Source organism: Ascidiella aspersa, chromosome 6 (genome assembly GCF_963924565.1).
Source record: "Ascidiella aspersa chromosome 6, kaAscAspe10.2, whole genome shotgun sequence".
Lineage (NCBI taxonomy): Eukaryota > Metazoa > Chordata > Ascidiacea > Phlebobranchia > Ascidiidae > Ascidiella > Ascidiella aspersa.
Window position 1 is genome coordinate 20,432,868 of NC_139452.1, and position 22,551 is coordinate 20,455,418.

The following is a 22,551-nucleotide window of genomic DNA, read 5'->3' on the forward strand; positions in this document are numbered from 1 at the left end:
TCAAAAACGACAATTTTTTGCTATGTTGCCTAACCGGGATTAAAAATTTTCCCGGGATTGGGGATTGATAATTGGCGGAAAATCCCCGGAATTTCCTGTCGAAACATTCCCGGAGAGGAACCCTAATACAGAGTGCAAAGGAAAATCATAAAGTGAACGCTAGATGCACTTTGTTTACCTTTGTTGCACACGGTCACCCGAATTTTTTCGACAGTGCACCCGCAAGATCTCATCAAGATCTGCCATAGTGAATTAACTATAAAAAAATTGCCGTTTTGGTTTTATAAATTGTCATATTTGGGCGTATTTTTTTTTGTAATTTTTGTCGTCTTTGATAAATAAACCTCATGTGTTATGATGTGTTAAAACATCTCATCTTAACATAATTTCTTTGATGGTTACGAAGACAAAAGTAGAGTGTTAAGCATTTAGGTTCTGTTTTCAAAATTGTTTGAAGAGGAAACAAATCTTGTTATACAAATTATACAATTAAGAAAAATCTAATACAAATACGATTTTTGGTCCAACTACAAACTAAAGTGTTTAGCAAAGGTTAGCTAAGATTATATATTATTATGTGGCAAATATCCAGGCATTTCCCTTTCTAGTATTTGTTATGTATTTTATTGTTATTTCTTATCAGGCATACATGCCTTAAAACTATTAGTTTTGCAATGGATGTTACTTATGGGTATGGGGCCCCTCAAGGTCACATGTCCCATTCAATTGCCCCCCCTGGGACTGCTCCACCTGTGGCTGGTGGCCTCACTGAAGAACAATTGCAAGAAAAATCACGAAAGTAAGATAACGTTACACAATAAAATTACTAAAATAATAAAAAAATTGGCTTATCTGGTGTAGAATAGCACTGTTTGTTTGACATCTGCTACATTAATGTATACATATTCATACTATCCAACTATAAGGATTAACTGTTTACAAAGTAACTTAAAATGTCAATATATCTTTTCTCCAGATGGCAGCAACTTCAAAATAAGCGCTATGCTGAAAAGCGCAAATTTGGATTTGTTGATCCACAAAAGGAAGACATGCCACCTGAGCATGTTCGCAAAATTGTGAAAAATCATGGTGATATGACAAACCGAAAATTTCGTCATGACAAGCGTGTCTATCTTGGGTAAAACAAAAGTTACTTTTGTATATCATTCAAAATATAACAGACATACGCCGTAACTCAAAGTCAAATAGTATACCAAACTTATGAACTTAGCACTGTATTATACAAGCACTGAATTTAGGAATAGATGAAGTAACTCTCCAAAAAATATAATTTAATAACTTATGTGGATAGCTCCTATTTTTTTTCTCCAAGTTAAATTTTAGATTTTTGATTCAAAATAGTCTAACTAAGTGTAGATGTTGTATATATTAAGTTTGCAATTGGTAGTGTTAGGTTTTAATTTCGCTCAATTAGTTTTATGTTAAATTATTTTAAAAGATAGTTGTCCTAAAACCAACACTATCATTTGCAATTAGTATTTGTCATATATATACCATAAAACTTAAAACATACTTCAAAACTAATCGATTAGAATGTAGAAGGGGCCAACTGGGACCAATGCTTCAAGAGGTTTATAAATCCTCACAAATGTTTGTTTCAAAATTACTTTGCTAACTTTTCTTTGGTGAAGTTACAGAGTAAAATAGTTAAATTGGAAATTTAATCGGAACTAAACCGGGATATCTCTTTATGTTTGTGTATTATGTTGACTGTCAAAATTTGACTGTTTTAGAGCGTTGAAATACATGCCACATGCTGTTCTGAAGTTGATGGAAAACATGCCTATGCCATGGGAACAGATTCGAGATGTGCCCGTAATATATCACATAACGGGTGCTATAACCTTTGTGAATGAAATTCCTTGGGTTATTGAACCATCATACATTGCTCAGTGGGGGTAAGAATTCTTAAATAAAATGTTTTACCTATTTATAAAAGCTCTCAGTTCGTCATATTGAAATATAATTTATATAGTTGTGTTTAGCCTGTTCAGAATTATTCTTGTGAAAATATAATCACCTTTAGGTAAAAGGGGGCATAATTAAATATTATTTGAATAAAACTAAGTTATTTTAATTTTGGTTTTTAGAACCATGTGGATTATGATGAGACGTGAAAAACGTGATCGTCGTCATTTTAAAAGAATGCGCTTTCCTCCATTCGATGATGAAGAGCCCCCATTGGATTATGCAGACAATGTGCTGGATGTTGAACCCCTGGAACCCATTCAAGTAGTTTATTTCCTTGTTGTAATAGGCTATATAACAATTTATTTAAACTTACCATTTTAACTTATAACCAAATTGTGAGCTTAGGCATTTTATAAGTTGAATAGCTAAAGCTAAAACAGACTGGCAGAATTTTGCCTGCCTTCTGGTGACAAACAACTTTGACCCAAATCCTTTCAAGTTTTTTTGTCATGTGCCTAATATTAATTGTGTGTTTTTCTAACGATTTTATAAACCTTGCCATGTATACTAGATAAACACGGTCATTAGCAAGCAAAATAACGATCAGAGAGTTGCCTCAAATACGCAAATTTTTTTGCGACTTTAACAAATATATAAGGATACAATCTGCGGGTGCACATGTCTGTTTTTCTTATTCTGATAGTGTTTTATAGATAAACTGTTTTAAGATAATTTGTATAGAAACATGCAGCTCAAAACCGTTTAAATTTTAAACCGTTTAAATTTTTAGATTTTAAACCTGTCTCAATTTTAGTGCATTTACAGAGTTTGTATATAACTGACTGCAATTATTTACAGGATTATGGAGCACATAGAACTTTTTAGCATGTGCAATTTGCTTGTTGAAGTCGTTTTGTAGTCGCAAATTGTCTCCAGCAAATCCCTAATTGTCCCAAGCAAATTGCACTTGCGAACCACGTTTACCTTTTTCACTACTGTCACTTAAAATGTTACATATGAAACCTTTGCATTTTTGGGGAGCTCGTTATAGTAGTGATCACTATTTAACGGGGCCTCACCTTAACTAGTAATATTTTTGAAGATGTCATTGATCTTTAATGTATATACATTACATGATAATTTTTTTCTGTAGATGGAGATGGACTCAGAAGAAGATGCAGCTGTTGTTGATTGGTTTTATGATCACAGACCACTTGCTGATAATTTAAAGTAAATTCAACTATATTAAAATTTTCAAGGCAATAATTTATAATTGGTTACACTATCTAGGATCTGTAATGTAGCTTGATAAAAAAAATCAGAAAGGTCGAGTAGATCAACATCATCTTGATAAGACGTTTCAATAATGAGCTTGTATCATCTTTAGTTATTGAGACTGAGACACAAATGTTTCCTACATTGACCAAACCCGAGCAAATCTTTTAACGAGGGTCACATAGATTGGATGAAAAATCAGAGGTTTGCAGACTCCTTTTGCATCATCGCACTATAAGGTTGATTTTTGCAAACCCGAATTGCTTGGGGGATGGGGAGCCTGAAACTAGTTTAGATTGGGCTACTTGAGTCATTATCTATCTAAGAATGCAGCCCCGAATTGATTATTGACATCTTATTAAAACCGTTGTACCTGTTCAACACCTGAGATTGCTAATTAATGCTCCAACTATAGAAACTCATAGTGATAACAGTTGCGTCCCACCTTTTATAAGGGATGCTTAAACTACTTCTCAGTCACATTAACTAAAGCATCTTAATCAAGATGATGTTGATTTTGGATGGCCAGATTTTTTTTGCATAAATTATTGACTATCTCTATTTTATTGTTAAAAGATCTAAAATAAATAATCTAGTAAATATTTTATTTTTAGATTTGTTAATGGACCAACCTATCGAAAATGGAATCTTTCACTTCCCCAACTAGCCTCACTGTATCGAATGGCAAACCAACTCATCACAGATTTAGTAGACGATAACTACTTTTACTTGTTTGATTTAAAAGCCTTTTTTACATCAAAAGCATTAAATCAAGCGATTCCAGGGGGCCCTAAGTTTGAACCCCTCGTCAGAGACAACACATTACAGTAAGATGTTAAAATTTTATTTAAACTAAAAGTTATCTGTTGCTCATAAAACAAGATAAAATAAGTACTGTTATGATTTAATTTTTCTGGCCTTACAAGACATAAGATGTTTCGTAAAGTTTTATATTCAAAACAATGTTGCTTTGTGATTCAGAGATGAAGACTGGAATGAATTTAATGACATCAACAAGATTATTATTCGCCAGCAGATACGAACAGAGTACAAAATTGCTTTCCCTTATCTTTACAACAACCTACCAAAGTTTGTTCATCTGGCTTGGTATGTCCTATTTATGAATGGCTGACTATAATTATTAATTATTAACCTTTTAATTTATTTTGTTATTTTACTGTACTTTAATTGTACTAGAAAAATCAAATGGTTAAAACCTTTGTATTGAACAGTGCTTTCCAACCTTTTTTATTTCGCGACGCACTTTTAATGCAAGTTTTATTGTGTGACCCACAATAAGATATGACCAAATTGTTTAGCAATAATTTAAACTTTAACTAATTGGAAATAGGATTAACAGTTAAATAAAACCTGCATCTTTACGACTGGCGTACGTACTGAAATTGTCATTGCGACAAACTCATCCATTTGTTACGTATTTCTTACATTTTTGCAGAAATGTTACGTAATAATAATGCAAAAATTATCCGATTAAATAGAAAACTGTAACATTTAGACCCATTTGAAATAGCTTTGTAACCTACCAATGGGTCGTGACCCACTGATTGCGAAGCATTGGTATAGAGCATCTTGCATTGCATGTCTGTTATTTCACAACAACATTATCAAAATGTATACAATATTTTTCATAGGGTTAAAAGTTTTTTCCTGTGTTCATTGCCATTTTAGGCAAAACACTACTGTTTGATGTTTTCAAACACTGTACTAAGCTGTCAGATTTTAAGTTAGTTTTTATTTTTTAATCATATTAGGTACCACACACCAAATGTTGTTTTCATCAAAACGGAAGACCCTGATCTTCCAGCATTTTATTTTGATCCAATCATCAACCCCATCTCCCACAGACACACTGTCAAGGTGACCCTCTTTATTGTTACATATATTTGCAGCATAGAATATTGATCAATTTTGAGCTTAGGGGCTGTTCTGTTTAAACTTCAATGCTATTCAGCCTTTTTTACATTAGCGGACACTAGACATTTGTCTCAAGACAGCCCTTTTACAAAAATATTTGTCAATTTTAGGTTTTTTTATGTTTATTTGCTATATGCTTTGCTTTGCATCTTGTTTGTGTATTTGACTGATTTATTATAATGAGAAATTAACTTGCTAAAAATGGTAGTGTATTATCCTTTGATATAAGACTGGACTGCAAAGGGTTTTACATATATATATATATATTATAAGGTATGACAGTTGAAAATAATTTATTGCCAGAAAAAATGTTTCAAAACTAACCACTTTTAGACTGTGGAGCCTGTATTTGATGATGACATTGAAGAGTTCGAACTCCCGGAATACATTCAGCCATTGCTCCAAGAAAGTCCACTATATAGTGACAATACTGCAAATGGCATAGCACTGCTCTGGGCTCCACGACCTTTCAACTTACGCTCAGCAAGAACAAGACGTGCTGTTGACATTCCACTTGTTAAAACATGGTATGCAAAAGAAACTTAAGTCATCTACCAAATTATAGTTGTCCAACACAAATACAGAAAGCTAAGAACCATCACAAATATTATTTGTATGTAATTTGCTATAGTAAAATTATGGAGACACAAACAGTTTAAAACTGCGTAACTCATTTATAACACACAAAGTTTTGTCTGAATGCTAAATATTTTTTGCATCTTGGCTGAATAGTATGGTCTAAACTTTTTCTCAGGTACCGAGAACATTGCCCTGCTGGTCAACCTGTCAAAGTCCGAGTGTCCTACCAGAAGTTGCTAAAGTGTTTTGTCTTAAATGCTCTGAAACAAAGGCCTCCAAAACCCCAGAAAAAGAGGTGCTTATGGTTGTTTTCCTTACTTGAATGCTGGTGATTGTAAATTTATTTTTTTCTTTGATTATATACATAAATTATGATGTTCAGTCAAAGTTGTTGTAATTAGGGTGAATAATTTCTCACTGTTGTTACCTGAGTAGACTGTTCCTTTTTTATAAATCACTATTAACATTATTTTAAACAGTGCATGCATTTATTGTGGTAAATAAAAAAAATGCTGTAATCTTAAGATATTACTTACATAAAATTAATCAACTAAGTGTACATCCATTGCCTTAACAGATACCTCTTTCGATCATTCAAGGCAACTAAGTTTTTCCAGTCAACTAAGCTAGATTGGGTTGAGGTTGGATTGCAAGTCACAAGACAAGTAAGTATTGCAACCAACTAAGAACTAAATGATCTGGAGTCATACCACACCAAATCAACCAATGAATTGATTCGAACACCATACCCTACAGTTTCAACTGGTTGCTTATATGTATCAGATAACTTGAAAATCTTGAAAAAGGCAAAATGCATAAGTTTCTGTAATGTATTTTTGTGAAATCTCAGATTTAGATGGAGATAATTATGAAGTGTACTTACTACTTATACAAATAACAAACCAAAGTAACAAGCCCCCTATGCATGTACGTATTCTGTTTTAACCCATTAAATATTTTTGGCCAAAAATACCATGTCCAATATGATACCAAGTGACATTGTTAGTATAATTTTATAAAAAAAATTGTTAGCAATATAATTTTCAGAGGTAATGTTTAAGGATTTTTTGCCCCAAATTAATTTGTCATTAGAAAAAAAAATCTAAAAAGTTAACCTTTAAAGAAGAAAATGGACATTATTGGACTTCCATGTTCCCTACTTGGTTCAGCGTAGCACAACTCAATAGTCAAAATTTTCCCAAAGTACTGCATAGTAAATCGTGCTGTGCCTGTTAATCGGCGATTTGTGAGGTGAAACATCCCTCATGAGTGACACTGTGAAACAATCTAGATATTTTAGTAAAATGCATATTTTGTAATTTGTCCATCTTGATTTTTAAGAACAGGCTCGGATAATTTTTCACATAGCATTCCAAACTATATTATTGCTGTAGTCTTTCAACCACTTTTTGGGCTTATTCAAAAAATAAATTTAACATGTAAATAGTTTTAAAAACAAATTTTTAATACCAGCCATTTGACATCCTAAAAAATTAAAAACAAATTTCTGACAGTTGGTAGAAGAATGTTAAGCCTTTGTGAATTTCCTTAAAATAACTTTTTCACACTATTTGTATTTAAGTAACACATATACTCCTGACAAATATTTAAATGCTTTTTTGTCTTTACAGGGTTACAACATGTTAAATTTGCTGATTCATCGAAAAAATCTTAATTACCTTCATCTGGATTACAACTTTAACCTGAAACCAGTCAAAACACTCACAACAAAAGAAAGAAAGAAATCCCGTTTTGGAAATGCTTTTCACTTATGCCGTGAAATTTTGCGATTGTCTAAGCTTGTGATTGACAGCCATGTTCAATATCGATTGGGAAATGTTGATGCTTTTCAAGTAGGCCACTTTCAAGAATAATAATATTTACTTTAAAATATTGAATAATTGTAGTAATTGTTTTTTGAGTACTAATAATTTTCAGTGTCTGCATTATATTTTTTCTACAGCTTGCTGATGGATTGCAATACATTTTCGCTCATGTTGGCCAATTAACTGGCATGTACAGATACAAATACAAACTGATGCGTCAGATTCGAATGTGCAAGGATCTAAAGCATGTGATCTACTACAGATTCAACACTGTAAGATTACTTATTTACAAGTTCAATCATTTTACCCAGTTTATTTCGATAAATTTTTGTACATCTTTTTGTATAGAGTTTCACTAATACATTTTAATTCCATGCATTGTTTGTGTTTAGGGTCCTGTTGGCAAAGGTCCTGGGTGTGGTTTTTGGGCCCCAGGCTGGAGAGTGTGGATGTTCTTCATGCGTGGCATCACCCCACTGTTAGAGAGGTGGCTTGGAAATCTTCTTGCACGTCAGTTTGAAGGCCGACATTCAAAGGTAAATAGAAGTACCACTACATATTTTTATTAAAAATAGATAATAGTATGTGTATCAATATGCTGTTGCTACTAGGCATAGTATAGTAAAATATAAGTTCTTCTGGTATACATTTGTTTGTCTAACGTTTCGGCTAACTATTCAGAAAGCCTTCATCAGGGAATGAAAGTTTCTTCTTCTTTTTTTGTATTTATAGATATATATATATTTATAAGGAAGCCTGTTAGCATAAATTAAATTGTTGTGATTTCAGGGAGTAGCCAAAACGGTTACCAAGCAACGAGTGGAGTCTCATTTTGATCTTGAACTGCGAGCATCAGTGATGCATGACATTATTGATATGATGCCAGAGGGAATCAAACAGAACAAGGCTCGTACCATTCTACAGCACCTCAGTGAAGCATGGAGATGCTGGAAGGCAAATATCCCATGGAAGGTAAAATATGATATATTGCAATTATTAAGTTGTATTTATAGGTAGCTTTAATTTATTTTAAATATGGCAATTATTTTTTTACTTTTGTCAAAATTTACTTATTAGGTCAAGTGTTGTCGAACTTACTTTAATTTAAAATCGTTTGCAAATTGCATAAATCAATGTTTACATAATTAACAAAAATTGTAGTAAGCTGTTTAAAATTGTCATTCAGTTTAATGTTTTATCCAATTACATCTAAAACATTTTAAGTGCATTATATTCTTCTTCGAGTACTGTAATGCTATGCCCGAACCGGCAGAATTACCTATGAAGGTCCGGTTTATCGCATTAGTACCGGCTCAAAATTTGCAATTTTTCTTTTTTAGGTCAAAGAATAATCACCCTAATTATAGACATATTTTTGAAATATGTATAAACCTTATAAGCAAAAAATAAACAAACCGTATAAGCACACTTAAAAACAAAAACAGTGGTTATCAGGAACATTTTACACAATTTTTACACTACTTCGCGATAAAATATAATTTGATGCCATCAATAATACAATGTTCTTTATTACCTTGAAGGTTCCAGGTTTACCAACTCCGATTGAGAACATGATCCTGAGATATGTGAAGGCAAAGGCTGATTGGTGGACCAACACTGCTCATTACAATCGTGAACGAATCAGGCGAGGGGCAACAGTTGACAAAACTGTGTGCAAAAAAAATTTGGGGCGACTTACACGGCTTTACCTGAAAGCAGAACAAGAAAGACAACACAACTATCTAAAGGTTTATTAATGTGACCTATTTTATGTTATAAAAGTTGAGGATTTTTAGTCTTTAGATTTTTTAACTCCAGAGGACTAATATTTACGTAAAATACAACAATTTCTTTAACAGGATGGTCCTTACATTACTGCTGAAGAGGCTGTTGCCATTTACACAACTACTGTCCATTGGTTGGAGAGCAGGCGTTTTTCCCCTATACCATTCCCACCACTGAGTTACAAACATGACACCAAACTTCTTATCCTTGCACTTGAAAGGCTAAAAGAGGCATACAGGTATTTTTTTGAGTTGTTTTGTTTGTTCTAGCTATAACTTTATCTCATTATTTAAAAAACAGTTACTGTACAACGTGCATGTTTTAAATTGCCTGAATTTGATAGTGTGAAGAGTCGGCTAAACCAATCTCAAAGAGAAGAATTGGGTTTAGTGGAACAAGCATATGACAATCCTCATGAGGCTCTGTCTAGAATCAAACGTCATTTACTTACCCAACGAGCATTTAAAGAGGTTTGTAAATGATTATAACGTAAACACAGTTTTGATTAGAATTTTGTCAGTTCTATTTGCTTATTACTATGCGAGTAAAAGACACCATTTTATTACCAATTTCATTTGTTTTATGTTTCATTGCTAGTGTGGAATTGAATTCATGGACCTCTACAGCCATTTGGTACCAGTGTATGATGTGGAACCCCTTGAAAAGATCACAGATGCATATTTGGATCAGTACCTATGGTACGAGTCAGACAAACGCAGACTCTTCCCTCCATGGATCAAACCGGCAGACACCGAACCACCTCCACTGCTGGTTTACAAATGGTGCCAAGGTAACATTGTGCTTATGTTGTTTGTTCTTTATAGGGAGTTTCTTTAACGGTGTTTTATTTTGAAATTTGATTCTATATATTTGTACTATTATATATGTTTAACATAATAAATTTTTTGGAATTTCATACTTTGTTTTGAAATAATTTATTGTATATAGACTTATCCAGGTTGCTATAGGACTAGTTTAACATTTTAATAGGATCTTAAATTTTGTATTGTTTAGGCATCAACAATCTGCAGGAAGTATGGGAAACTGGTGAAGGAGAATGCAATGTTATGATGGAAACAAGATATGAAAAAATTTACGAAAAGATTGATCTCACTTTGCTCAACAGGTTTGTTAACTTACATTATAGACTGAAACTTTTTGTAGATTTTAACCTATAAGTTCAAGTTTTAAAGGCACTAAATGTAGCTCCCGCTTCATACAGTGGGTAATGTGACAATTGTGACATCTTAAGCTAACTAGCGGTTTGTAGAAAAATATGTGTAAATTCTTTATCGCTTCAAACAAAGGTTAACCGCCGTTCCTGAATTACCACTAAACACATATTGTAATGGCTTTAAATTGTTTTTTTAAGCGTTATAAAATATATTATCATCCCTATTTCTTCATTTATTTACCTTGCCAACTTTAACCTGATTTTCATCATACTTCATAGACTGCTTCGTTTGATTGTGGATCACAATATTGCTGATTACATGACCGCCAAAAACAACATTGTTATCAACTACAAGGATATGAACCATACCAATTCATATGGCATTATTCGTGGTTTGCAGTTTGCTTCTTTTATTGTCCAATACTATGGTCTTGTTCTGGACTTACTAGTACTTGGTTTACAGGTGAATATCTAAATAATACTTTTCACTCAACTCAACTTATTAACACCTTTTACTGTTTTATTTTGTTTGCTTATATAGCGTGCAAGTGAAATGTCTGGGCCTCCACAAATGCCAAATGATTTCCTGTCATATCAAAGCATAGCAACGGAATCTGCACATCCAATTCGACTCTATTCAAGATACATAGACAGAATCCACGTCTTCTTCCGGTTAGTTTATGTCTTTTTTTTTTTATAAAGTTTGGTTTTTGTATTTGGCCGGAGGCATAATTACCCTTTTAGTTATTTAAACAGTATTGTAGTGTAATAGTAAACAATTATTTTTTCCAGATTTTCAGCCGAGGAAGCAAAAGATTTGATCCAACGTTATTTAACAGAGCACCCAGACCCAAACAACGAAAATATTGTTGGATACAACAACAAGAAATGCTGGCCACGTGACTCCAGAATGAGACTCATGAAACATGATGTCAACTTGTAAGTATACGTTCATCATAACAATGCAGCATTGAATACAGTAACAATAGTTTTATAGTCAAACAAAGAAATTGTAAGGCAGAGCAATTTCTATCAAAATATTTCCATAAGTTTATATTAAAAAACTTCAAAAGTAAAAAATGAAAAACAGGTGATTGCGAAGTTATTAATTGTGCAATTTTAATACTTGTTTTTTATTCTATCAGGGGCCGTGCAGTATTTTGGGATATCAAGAATCGACTTCCACGCTCCGTGACTACTGTGCAATGGGAGAGCTCATTTGTTTCTGTTTACAGCAAGGACAACCCCAACCTCTTGTTCAACATGAGTGGGTTTGAATGCAGGATCCTGCCAAAATGCCGAACCACATTTGACGAATTTACTCACAAGTAAATGTTTAAAATTAACAGTGAAATGATGTGTTAACGGGGTTGAGATTTTCCACTCGCGATTTTGCATTCGCCTCTCAACAATGCATTTGCATTTGGGCAAGTTTGGAATAACGCCCACTCGCCCGAATGGTGGTTGCACTTAAAGTAAAATAATTATTTATTAGGTATTCTTAAATTAGGTGTTTTACCAGACCTACTGGACTTTGTTGATCTGCGACCAATTATGTTAAATACTAAAGAATGAAGGCAACTTATTTTTAAAGTTAAAATCGCTTATGATACAAACTTGCGCAACTCCAAAAACGAATTACACAACGTGTTACACTTTGTAAAATGTCCGCCGCCTCCGTCGAGGCCGACTATACGTAAAACATGGTAATTCACCGAAAGAAAAAGTTAGGTTAAATCATTGGTGAAAAACAATTGGGTAGGACGCAATTTCACAAACGACGTGCCGACATTTTTGGCAAGCGTTATTTGCTCCGGGCGAGTGCTAAGAGTGCATATTTTCATTTCAGACTAAGTGCATATTTTCATTCAGTATCAACCCTGTTTTTTTTTGTTTTTTGCGACACTTGACCTCCTGTAACTTTCCAATCTTAGATAGATATTTATATGTAAGGTCATAACAAATGTGATTACCCATTCAATGATTCGTGTTTTAAAGGGATGGAGTATGGAACTTGCAAAATGAGGTGACCAAAGAACGTACAGCCCAGTGTTTCCTTCGCGTTGACAATGAGTCACTTCAACGATTTCACAACCGAGTACGACAGATTCTAATGGCTTCTGGTTCAACCACTTTCACAAAGGTTTGTTTAAACATGCTTTTTGATTGATTATACTCATGCTTTTTTATGCATGTTAAAATATTTGTTAAGGTTATACGCAAACTTTTTGGTGTTTTTAACGTATTTTATTATCTAAAAAGATTGTTAACAAGTGGAACACTGCTTTGATTGGACTGATGACATACTTTCGTGAAGCAGTGGTAAATACTCAAGAACTTCTCGATCTTCTCGTCAAGTGTGAAAACAAGATTCAGACCAGAATCAAAATCGGTCTTAACTCAAAGATGCCAAGTCGTTTTCCACCGGTTGTATTTTACACCCCCAAAGAATTGGGGGGTCTTGGAATGCTGTCTATGGGTCATGTGCTAATTCCACAGTCTGATCTGAGGTTTGTTTTTAAAATGATTGTTTGCTTTAAGTTGTTTAAAATAAAATTATAACTCTTTATTTGGATTTTATTTTAGGCAGTAATTATTTATCTATTTTACTATTAATCTGCCCAACCCTAAATTTATTATTACATTTACTTTATAATTGGTTTATTTTATGTGAAGATGGTCAAAACAAACCGATGTTGGAATCACTCATTTTCGATCAGGAATGAGCCACGAAGATGATCAACTTATTCCTAACTTGTACCGTTACATTATGCCATGGGAAAGTGAGTTTATTGACTCCCAGCGAGTTTGGGCAGAGTATGCTTTAAAACGTCAGGAAGCCAATGCACAAAACAGGTCAGCAATTGTTATGCAATTTGTTTTGTTTTGTTTGTTTGTTTTTTCAGCACAAACAACGACTACACCTATTTTTGGTTGTATATATGTATAAATGTATGTTTATGGAATCCAAAACCATTGGCAGCCGGTTTCTGCTTGTCGATCACTGTTTCGCTGATGCGTATATAATAATATAACTTAAAATGAATTCATTCGAATTAAGGAACTGACGACGCCGGTATAAGCAAAATATATATTCCTTTTAAGTAAAATTCTGATCCTGGTTTTACTCGGGTTTTTAAAGAGTTTTATTGTTTAAATATAAATGTTTATCTTTTTACATGTGTAAATTGTTTTAAAGAATGAGATTTTTATAATATTCTTGAAATAACAGAAATATTATTTAAATTTTAGGCGCCTTACACTGGAAGATCTTGAGGATTCTTGGGATAGGGGTATTCCTCGAATTAATACTCTGTTTCAGAAAGATCGACACACTCTTGCTTATGACAAAGGCTGGAGGGTCAGAACTGACTTCAAGCAATATCAGGTAATTGTAGTTATGCTATTATAGTAGGTACTTCATGTAACTGCTTTAAATATAACGTCTTGGTTATCAAACAGGTGCTGAAGCAAAACCCCTTCTGGTGGACCCATCAACGTCATGATGGCAAGTTGTGGAACTTGAACAACTACAGAACCGACATGATCCAGGCACTTGGTGGTGTGGAGGGAATACTTGAACATACTCTTTTCAAAGGTTTACTACTTTCTTGCTATTAATGTAACTTTCTATAGCGAACTTTGTTAAATGTTTACCAATTACCACTAACTCTTATAGCGTCAGATCAAAAAAATGTAATTTATAACTACGCAAAAACTCTTAATTAATTATTATTTACAGGTACTTACTTTCCAACCTGGGAGGGTTTGTTCTGGGAGAAAGCGAGTGGATTTGAGGAGTCAATGAAGTACAAGAAACTGACCAATGCTCAAAGATCTGGTTTAAACCAAATTCCCAACCGACGATTTACACTCTGGTGGTCACCGACAATAAACAGGGCAAATGTAAGCTTTGGCTAAATGTTTTTCTATGTTTTGCTAAAATTTAATCCAATACTTAAAAAAAAAGTTTTATGTAGTTTGCACTTTGTGTTGAACGTTGAATTTTATGTAGTTTGCACTTTGTGTGATACGTTTTTAGGTTTACGTCGGCTTTCAAGTACAACTCGATTTGACCGGCATTTTCATGCATGGAAAAATCCCTACTCTGAAAATCTCGCTGATTCAAATCTTCCGCGCCCATTTGTGGCAAAAAGTGCACGAAAGTGTTGTGATGGATTTGTGTCAGGTTTGTTAAACTTTTTACAGTATTTTGAAAACATCAGTAACAATGCGTTTTTAAAACAACATTGTTTCTGTTCAAGGTGTTTGACCAAGAACTTGATGCACTTGAGATTGAAACTGTTCAAAAAGAGACTATCCATCCTCGTAAATCGTACAAGATGAACAGCTCGTGTGCGGACATTCTTCTCTTTGCTGCCTACAAATGGAACGTTTCTCGTCCTTCTCTTTTGGCTGATTCCAAGTAAGAGAAAAACTTGTCAAATTGCGATACCAGTTGAATCGTTGTTAACTACACTCTGGTACAGTGAGCTTCTGTGTACCGCTTTGGTTACTTTGTTATAATCACAACTCACAAGTTTTTATTTCTAACTTAGAGATACAATGGATAGCACAACAACGCAAAAGTACTGGCTCGACATCCAGCTTCGATGGGGAGATTACGACAGTCATGACGTGGAACGGTATTCACGAGCAAAGTTTCTTGATTACACGACTGATAACATGAGCATTTACCCGTCCCCAACCGGTCTCCTCATTGCAATTGATCTCGCTTATAACCTACACGCAGCATATGGAAACTGGTTTCCAGGTAAAGTGATTTTTTAAAGCACCCAAAACCATGTGTAGTACGTTATTTACTAGTCGATTTACCGTAGTTAGACACTTGGCTTTGAAAGAAATTACTCGAAATAGGCGTTGTTATTTTGCACGCAAGTTTAAACAGTCCGAGCTCACAAGTTATTTAACTAAATATAAAATTAAGTATTTTCATAAAATGGTAAGACTGTAATAGGCTGCGAAACGAAACGAACGACAGCAATTACTACATTGCGCAAAGGAACTCTGCAAAAAAGAGAGATGATATGCTTTAAAATCATAACAACAAAAAACTAGGGACTCGAATCCCGAACAATAGACAATCGACAATACATCTTATAAAAGGGAAAACACTTTTCTAAATGTCGGTTACATGTCCGCATGGATTTTAATGTCAATTGCCTTATTAACAGATGTCTAGGTTTCTACTTCTAAAATGTTTAAAAAAACATGTTGACGTGGCAGAAAATGTTATGTTCAATGCATAAAATGGAAAATCTTTGTTGTTGTTATTTGAAGGGCTAAACCCTTTTGTTTTCTTTCATACTTGCCTTGCTGGGTTGTTTAACACAATAATTTCTTTTTGAATATTTTATGTTTTGCTATTACTTGTTCACACGTTTAATTTGAGTATTTCAAAATTAAGACTGTTGCCCAGAATATCCAGTTATATAATTCAATGGATTTTTTGTTTTTTTGAGTTGATTATTTTTTGTTTTTTTTAGGATGCAAGCCACTCATCCAACAGGCCATGGCGAAAATTATGAAAGCCAATCCCGCCCTTTATGTACTTCGTGAGCGAATCAGGAAGGGATTACAACTGTACAGCAGTGAGCCTACTGAACCTTATTTGTCGTCACAAAACTACGGCGAACTGTTCAGCAATCAAATTATCTGGTTTGTCGACGACACCAACGTATACCGTGTTACCATCCACAAGGTAAATCTTTGGTATAAAACATACATGTTGGTCATAGATTTCTGTTTTCGAAGGATGCGCATTGCGCACGTCGGACTCGGTACTCAGGTTGTCTTACGTACTTACCGAGTCTGAAGCCTGAATAACAAACCGACTCTGCCGAGTCCGACCTCGGCTCCCCAGCGCTGGCTTAAAGCATAGGGCTGTAGTTTTTCGTCTTATAATAAATTTTATAGTTCCACATTATAAGGTTACACCAATGACTAGATTTATGATTTTATTCTTTTGATGTAGACTTTCGAAGGCAATTTGACAACGAAACCTATCAACGGGGCTATATTCATATTTAATCCACGAACTGGGCAACTGTTCTTGAAGATTATTCATACTTCCGTATGGGCTGGACAAAAGCGACTTGGTCAACTTGCAAAATGGAAAACAGGTGCAAAAATAAGAATCCTAACTTACTATATAAATGTCAAATGTATGGTGAAGCTAAACTGGCTCCATTGCGTAGAAAGGCATAAATACTTTCGGATGCTTGGACCAACGCCTATTTAATAGTTCCTGCCTGACCTTAAAAAAGCAAAAGCCAAGGGGTTTTAAACTCTTGCGTTACATTGGGTTATTATGTTGTCGTTACTCATAACCAACACTACATAAACTATTTCAGTCACTGGATTGCGGAGAATATGTTTCTTGTAACTAATGTTGACACAGCATAAATACTGTAGCTATTCTGCGAGGCTGATTTTTATTCGACCAGCACTTGCGTTAATACAATACGAATGTAAAGTGACAAATAATATCGAACTCTCGTTTTACTGCCACAATAAATTGTTTACTTTGCTATAAAGCAAATTGACTTGCAGAAATATATGTGAGGTAAGGTTTGTGAAATGGGGTATTATATCTAAACATGAACACCCACTAACTCAGATTAAGCTACAACTTATAAAACTGGGAAAGGGGGAATCCGCCAAACCTGCCAACGGAGTGTTGGGCCATTAGAATCTCATTTGTTTTAACAAGTATGCTCCGAAAACACTATCTATTTTAGTTCACTCCAACTGGTTTCAAATTATTTTCAGTCGGGTTACCAAGCCAAAACGTTTTCCTTTCTAATGTCAATTTGTTGCGCTGTTGAACTTTTTAACGTATTTGCATTTCCAAACTTAACCCCTGTGTTTTTGTGATAATTATAACAGCTGAGGAGGTTGCTGCCCTTATCCGGTCGCTCCCGGTGGAGGAGCAGCCCAAGCAAATCATCGTGACGAGGAAGGGAATGTTGGATCCCCTGGAAGTTCATCTTCTCGATTTTCCAAACATCGTCATCAAGGGCAGTGAACTGCAGCTTCCTTTCCAAGCCTGTCTAAAGGTAAAACGTCGAAAAAACCAAGCATTTGCCGGGGACCTAAACAGATATTGTACAATTTTTTTACCGTTCGTATGGGTTGTTTTTTTATTTTTGTAGCCTGTTAGCTAACGATATCAAAGGCTTTTAGCACCTTATCATAAATGTTATTTATTTATACCTAGGTTGAGAAACTCGGAGATCTGATTTTGAAGGCAACCGAACCTCAGATGGTTTTGTTCAACTTGTACGATGATTGGCTAAAGTCAATCTCATCGTATACCGTAAGTTTTATTACATCTTTAACAAGTTAGTAACATTTTCTTAACTTTCATATAGAAAACATTTTTTTAAATCTACCAGATTATACACTTGGTATTTTATTGTATATTAAGTTAACGTTTATCTATAAAACTAAAATACGTTGGCGACATAGTGTGTTGTTTGCTAGTTATAGCATTTTGAAAATGTCAACGTTAAATAAAAAAACAATGCTGGTCATTACAGGCTTTCTCTCGTCTTATCCTCATACTTCGTGCACTCCATGTCAACCCAGACCGCAGCAAAGTAATAATGAAGCCAGATAAGACCACAATAACAGAACCTCATCACATGTGGCCCAATCTTGGCTTCGACGAATGGATCAAGGTTGAGGTCGCCCTTAAAGATCTCATTTTAGCCGACTATGGAAAGAAAAACAAGTAAATATATTTAATGCACCCATTGTGACACTTTTGAGCCCAATTTTTTCATAATAATTTTTTTTAAGTGTAAATGTTGCATCGCTCACTCAATCGGAGATTCGTGACATCATTCTTGGAATGGAGATCAGTGCACCATCACAGCAACGACAGCAAATCGCTGAGATCGAAAAGCAAACCAAAGAACAATCGCAGCTTACAGCTACTCAGGTTTACTGAAATTTCGACAAATTATGTTTTCTAAGAACGAATCCATTTATCCTGTACCCTAATCGTAATGTTTTGTTCGCGATGTAACTTTGAAGTAGGCCTGTTCCGCGTTAAAGCGAACGCCAGTAAGCTGACGTGGTCGTAAAAGCACATGTCTATCGTCAATTTGCCTATGGTATGAAATATTAACCGACTGGTCGCGATGTTATGGTTAAACTCATCAGACCAATCGATTCATTGAAGTACTAATGGACAGATTTAAGGTGAGAGAAACACAAACCCACAGACAATTGAAGACCGGAGGTTTTGTTCAGAGTTGCTCAGCATGAAAAAGCTGGGTATTATGACATGCACACAAAGAGTACAAAACACATTGTTTAACTTCTAGTCGCTCCTCTCTATTTTTTCCTTGCGTTAGGACAAAACGTGTTTCGCTAACCGATGATATTTATTTCCAAGCAAAAAAATTATGCAGCATGTAAGCAACACAGAGCTTTAGTATCGTTAAATAAAGACGCTTTGGATACTATATGATGTAAGGTTCATCTTGCACGTGATGTTATATTTATGGTATTCTTTGTACCCCCAGTAATGTTTACTCTTGTTTTTTGTGCAGACTCGCACAGTTAACAAGCACGGTGATGAGATCATCACGTCCACAACTTCAAACTACGAGTCACAGACCTTCTCTTCCAAGACAGAATGGCGCGTGCGTGCCATCTCCGCAACCAACCTTCACCTAAGGACCAATCACATATACGTGTCGTCAGACGACATCAGGGAAACCGGGTTTACCTACATTCTACCCAAGAACGTTCTGAAGAAGTTCATTTGTATTTCCGACCTTCGAGCTCAGGTAAATCTACAAATAACACACTAAGATAGCTTGATAATAAATTGCAAAGCCAAAAAGGTCGAGTAGATCGACATCATCTTGATAGTTAAGACGTTTCGATACGAGCCTGTATCATCTTAAGTTACTTTAAAACACACTTATAGACTTTCTAAAATGGAATTAAAAAATACATTTTAAATCCAGACCATGCTAAAACTTTCTGTAAACTTGACTTTCATACTAATGTTAAAAATCCAGTTTATATTAAAAACTTAACGATTGTTTTTTTTTAAAGATTGCTGGTTTCTTGTACGGTATAAGTCCAGCCGACAACCCACAGGTGAAAGAGATCAGATGTGTCGTCATGGTTCCGCAATGGGGAACGCACCAGACTGTTCATTTGCCTAACCTTCTTCCCCAGCATGAATATCTCAAGTGAGTCGAAGGACTTATGTGGTAAAATACTGTGCTTAAAATGGTCTAACTTCGATTTTAATTGTGTGGTATTTCGTTAAGTGGTATTTTACGATACTTATTGGTATTTTATGGCACTTTAGTGGTATTTTAGTGTATTTTATCATACTTGGTGTTTTATTGCGTAGAGAGCTCGAGCCTCTTGGTTGGATTCACACTCAGCCTAACGAATCCCCGCAACTTTCACCGCAAGATGTCACTACACACGCGAAGATAATGGCCGATAATCCTGTGTGGGATGGAGAAAAAACAATCGTCATAACTTGCAGGTACGACTTGTTTTTTGTAAATTGTCGGTCAACTGAAATATGTGAAAGGATTTTTTTTTCTCTAAAATAACAATCTCCTTGGTTTTTGATATTCAATGGATGGCCATTTCACAGACTTCGTTAACCTTTTTTATATAATCAACACTTAAAAAAAAAATAAATAAATAAAATTAACATTTTTGTGCATTTGGGTTTTTACTTGGAGTGCGACCCACAGTCTACTTTGATTAACCCAGTATATATCAACATTCCTATATTGTGAATTTTTATTGTTGTATTAGCTTCACCCCCGGGTCATGCTCGCTGACTGCCTACAAGCTTACACCAAGTGGTTACGAATGGGGAAGACAAAACACGGACAAAGGAAATAACCCGAAAGGCTACTTGCCTTCGCATTACGAAAAAGTCCAAATGCTCTTGTCGGATCGCTTCCTGGGATTCTTTATGGTGCCTTCCCAAGGATCCTGGAACTACAACTTTATGGGTGAATTATTGCAATTTTTTTAGACCTTTGCTATGTTAAAACTATATTTAGGAGATTTATTCATTACATTTAACCCTTCTGGTCTCTTGAATAACTTTGTTTTATTTCTTATACCATCACGCAAAACTGTAAGTTAAAAGCCTCCCACTCTTGATTTACAGTCACTGTCGTAAAATCAACGCGGCGTTAACATGCTTTTTGTATATCATTTTTCAAATTTTAGAATGTTGATCAAATGTTTCTTAACTCCGCCACCGATCGTATTGTAAATATTGTAACTAATAATGCGACGTCGTTATGATATGTGATACCAAATACCAATAACCCTTTGTTTCCTCTTGATTTTATCGCACTCCAGCCATAAGACCGAAATAAGAACAACATCAACGTCGGAATAAAAATAATTAGGACTCCTACCTAATAGTCGTAATAACGTATAAAATCGTCGGAATAATACATAAATGGCTAGAAAATGGTCTATACAACGTTTTATCTAACCCCAAACCCCACCCCTAACTTCATCACCGACACCCTTAACAATTTAACCCTAACCCAATTTCCAATCCCACCAATAACCCCAAACAGGGGAAACAATCACCAAAACGGCCGATGTCAGACTGGTAGCTCCGATAGTACATTTGTACAATGTACATACGCAAGTGACAACTTAGGATAAAGGCCTGTGGCACATTTGTAGTGCTAGCTTTATTGCAGCCGTGTCGTGCGGCGGCAGCGTTTTTTCGGGCGACTAATTACTGGCCGATAACTTTCGCCTAATCTTGAAGTGTCAACCAAATGTTATTGGGTAAGTGGCTTATGTGTATTGCCAGGTGTAAAGTACGCAATTTTCTTAGTTCGTTAAGTTGCAAAAGTAGCATTCTATCGTAAAACGCTTATGATTAATCCCCCAGATAATTAATAAAAGATTTACTAGAATTCGGTATTCTGGAATCCACTGGGATTGTACTTTTGGTCTTACTGTGTGTTCCCATTTTACCAATTTCATTGCAAACAAAATCCCGGATATAAGTTTAACATTACGTTAATGTGCTGTTATCAGGTGTTCGCCACGACGCCAACATGAAGTACGAGTTGCAACTCTCCAATCCCAAGGAGTTCTATCACGAGGTTCATCGTCCCTCACATTTTCTCAACTTCGCATCGCTGGAGGATGGCAGTTGGACTGCACTGATGGCAGACAGGGAAGACCACTACAGTTGAAGTCGCTTTTTGCCAAATTGTTTTGATACTTGATACTTGATGCTTGTATGTAATGTAGCGCTGTACCTTTGTATATTCAATAAACAAGCTGCCAATTTGGAGTGACTGACCGAAAGTGTTGAACTCTGTTAGTTAAATGGTTATTTAAACCATGCAAATTTTTCGTTTTTAACTAATGCCAACGGTATCTCGTTTTAAATGGATTTAGTTTCGTGACGAACATCTTTTTTCTTTTTTTTTAAGAAAAGTTTTTGTTGTATAACCAAAGAGGTAAGCCTATTATTAATTCAAGTAAAAATGCTAACTATATTACATCGCCAAAAAAGTCACCTGGTAGGAAAAAATGTAAGTTTTAGTGTATTTAATGGGGATCTTCTTTTAAATGGTGTTTTAGTGCAGTGCTCTTCAACCTTTTTTAAAAGTTGTTGTGACGAACTCCTGCACCCCGTTTACTACTTAAGGGTAAACTGAGGTAAAAAACGATATGAAAAAAAATCATCATGTCAATTAAACTGATCAGATCTGCCGAATTTTTACGCACTGTCGGGGAGAGTTAGATTATGACTGCAGGCTGCTTGCGAGTACTATTGCATGTCATAAAACAGCATTCAAACAAACTTAAGAAATAAAAATAGCATTTAAACAAACTTAGAATTCAAATAATTAATGGTTCATTAAAAGGTTGTGATGCACCCTTGTATTCCTTTTCGTATTGGTGCAACGTGCAAACCGGTTGAAGAGCACTGTTTTAGTGTATTTAATGGGTATCATCTTAAAATAATATCAATGGTGTGCA

The 22,551-nt window shown here is 34.9% G+C and overlaps 1 protein-coding gene across 1 annotated transcript; it reads left to right on the plus strand.

The window, feature by feature from the left end:
- Window positions 1–402: 402 nt before the first annotated feature.
- LOC146140681 (pre-mRNA-processing-splicing factor 8) lies at window positions 403–21,841 on the plus strand. The gene is made up of 44 exons (XM_083392133.1): window positions 403–799; window positions 977–1,138; window positions 1,755–1,919; window positions 2,112–2,253; window positions 3,086–3,162; window positions 3,822–4,034; window positions 4,189–4,314; window positions 4,980–5,085; window positions 5,476–5,669; window positions 5,897–6,016; window positions 6,299–6,386; window positions 7,353–7,574; window positions 7,685–7,819; window positions 7,940–8,083; window positions 8,337–8,519; window positions 9,089–9,295; window positions 9,407–9,570; window positions 9,676–9,802; window positions 9,930–10,122; window positions 10,347–10,458; window positions 10,786–10,969; window positions 11,048–11,178; window positions 11,299–11,445; window positions 11,652–11,834; window positions 12,505–12,649; window positions 12,769–13,016; window positions 13,183–13,362; window positions 13,759–13,894; window positions 13,969–14,104; window positions 14,249–14,412; window positions 14,549–14,695; window positions 14,772–14,932; window positions 15,066–15,280; window positions 16,014–16,228; window positions 16,502–16,649; window positions 17,416–17,585; window positions 17,747–17,845; window positions 18,069–18,262; window positions 18,331–18,472; window positions 19,089–19,328; window positions 19,603–19,742; window positions 19,910–20,050; window positions 20,332–20,534; window positions 21,595–21,841. Exons 1-44 carry the CDS (start codon window positions 675–677, stop codon window positions 21,753–21,755), a joined length of 7,035 nt encoding a protein of 2,344 aa, XP_083248259.1. The 5' UTR covers window positions 403–674; the 3' UTR covers window positions 21,756–21,841.
- The last annotated feature ends 710 nt before the right edge of the window (window positions 21,842–22,551 follow it).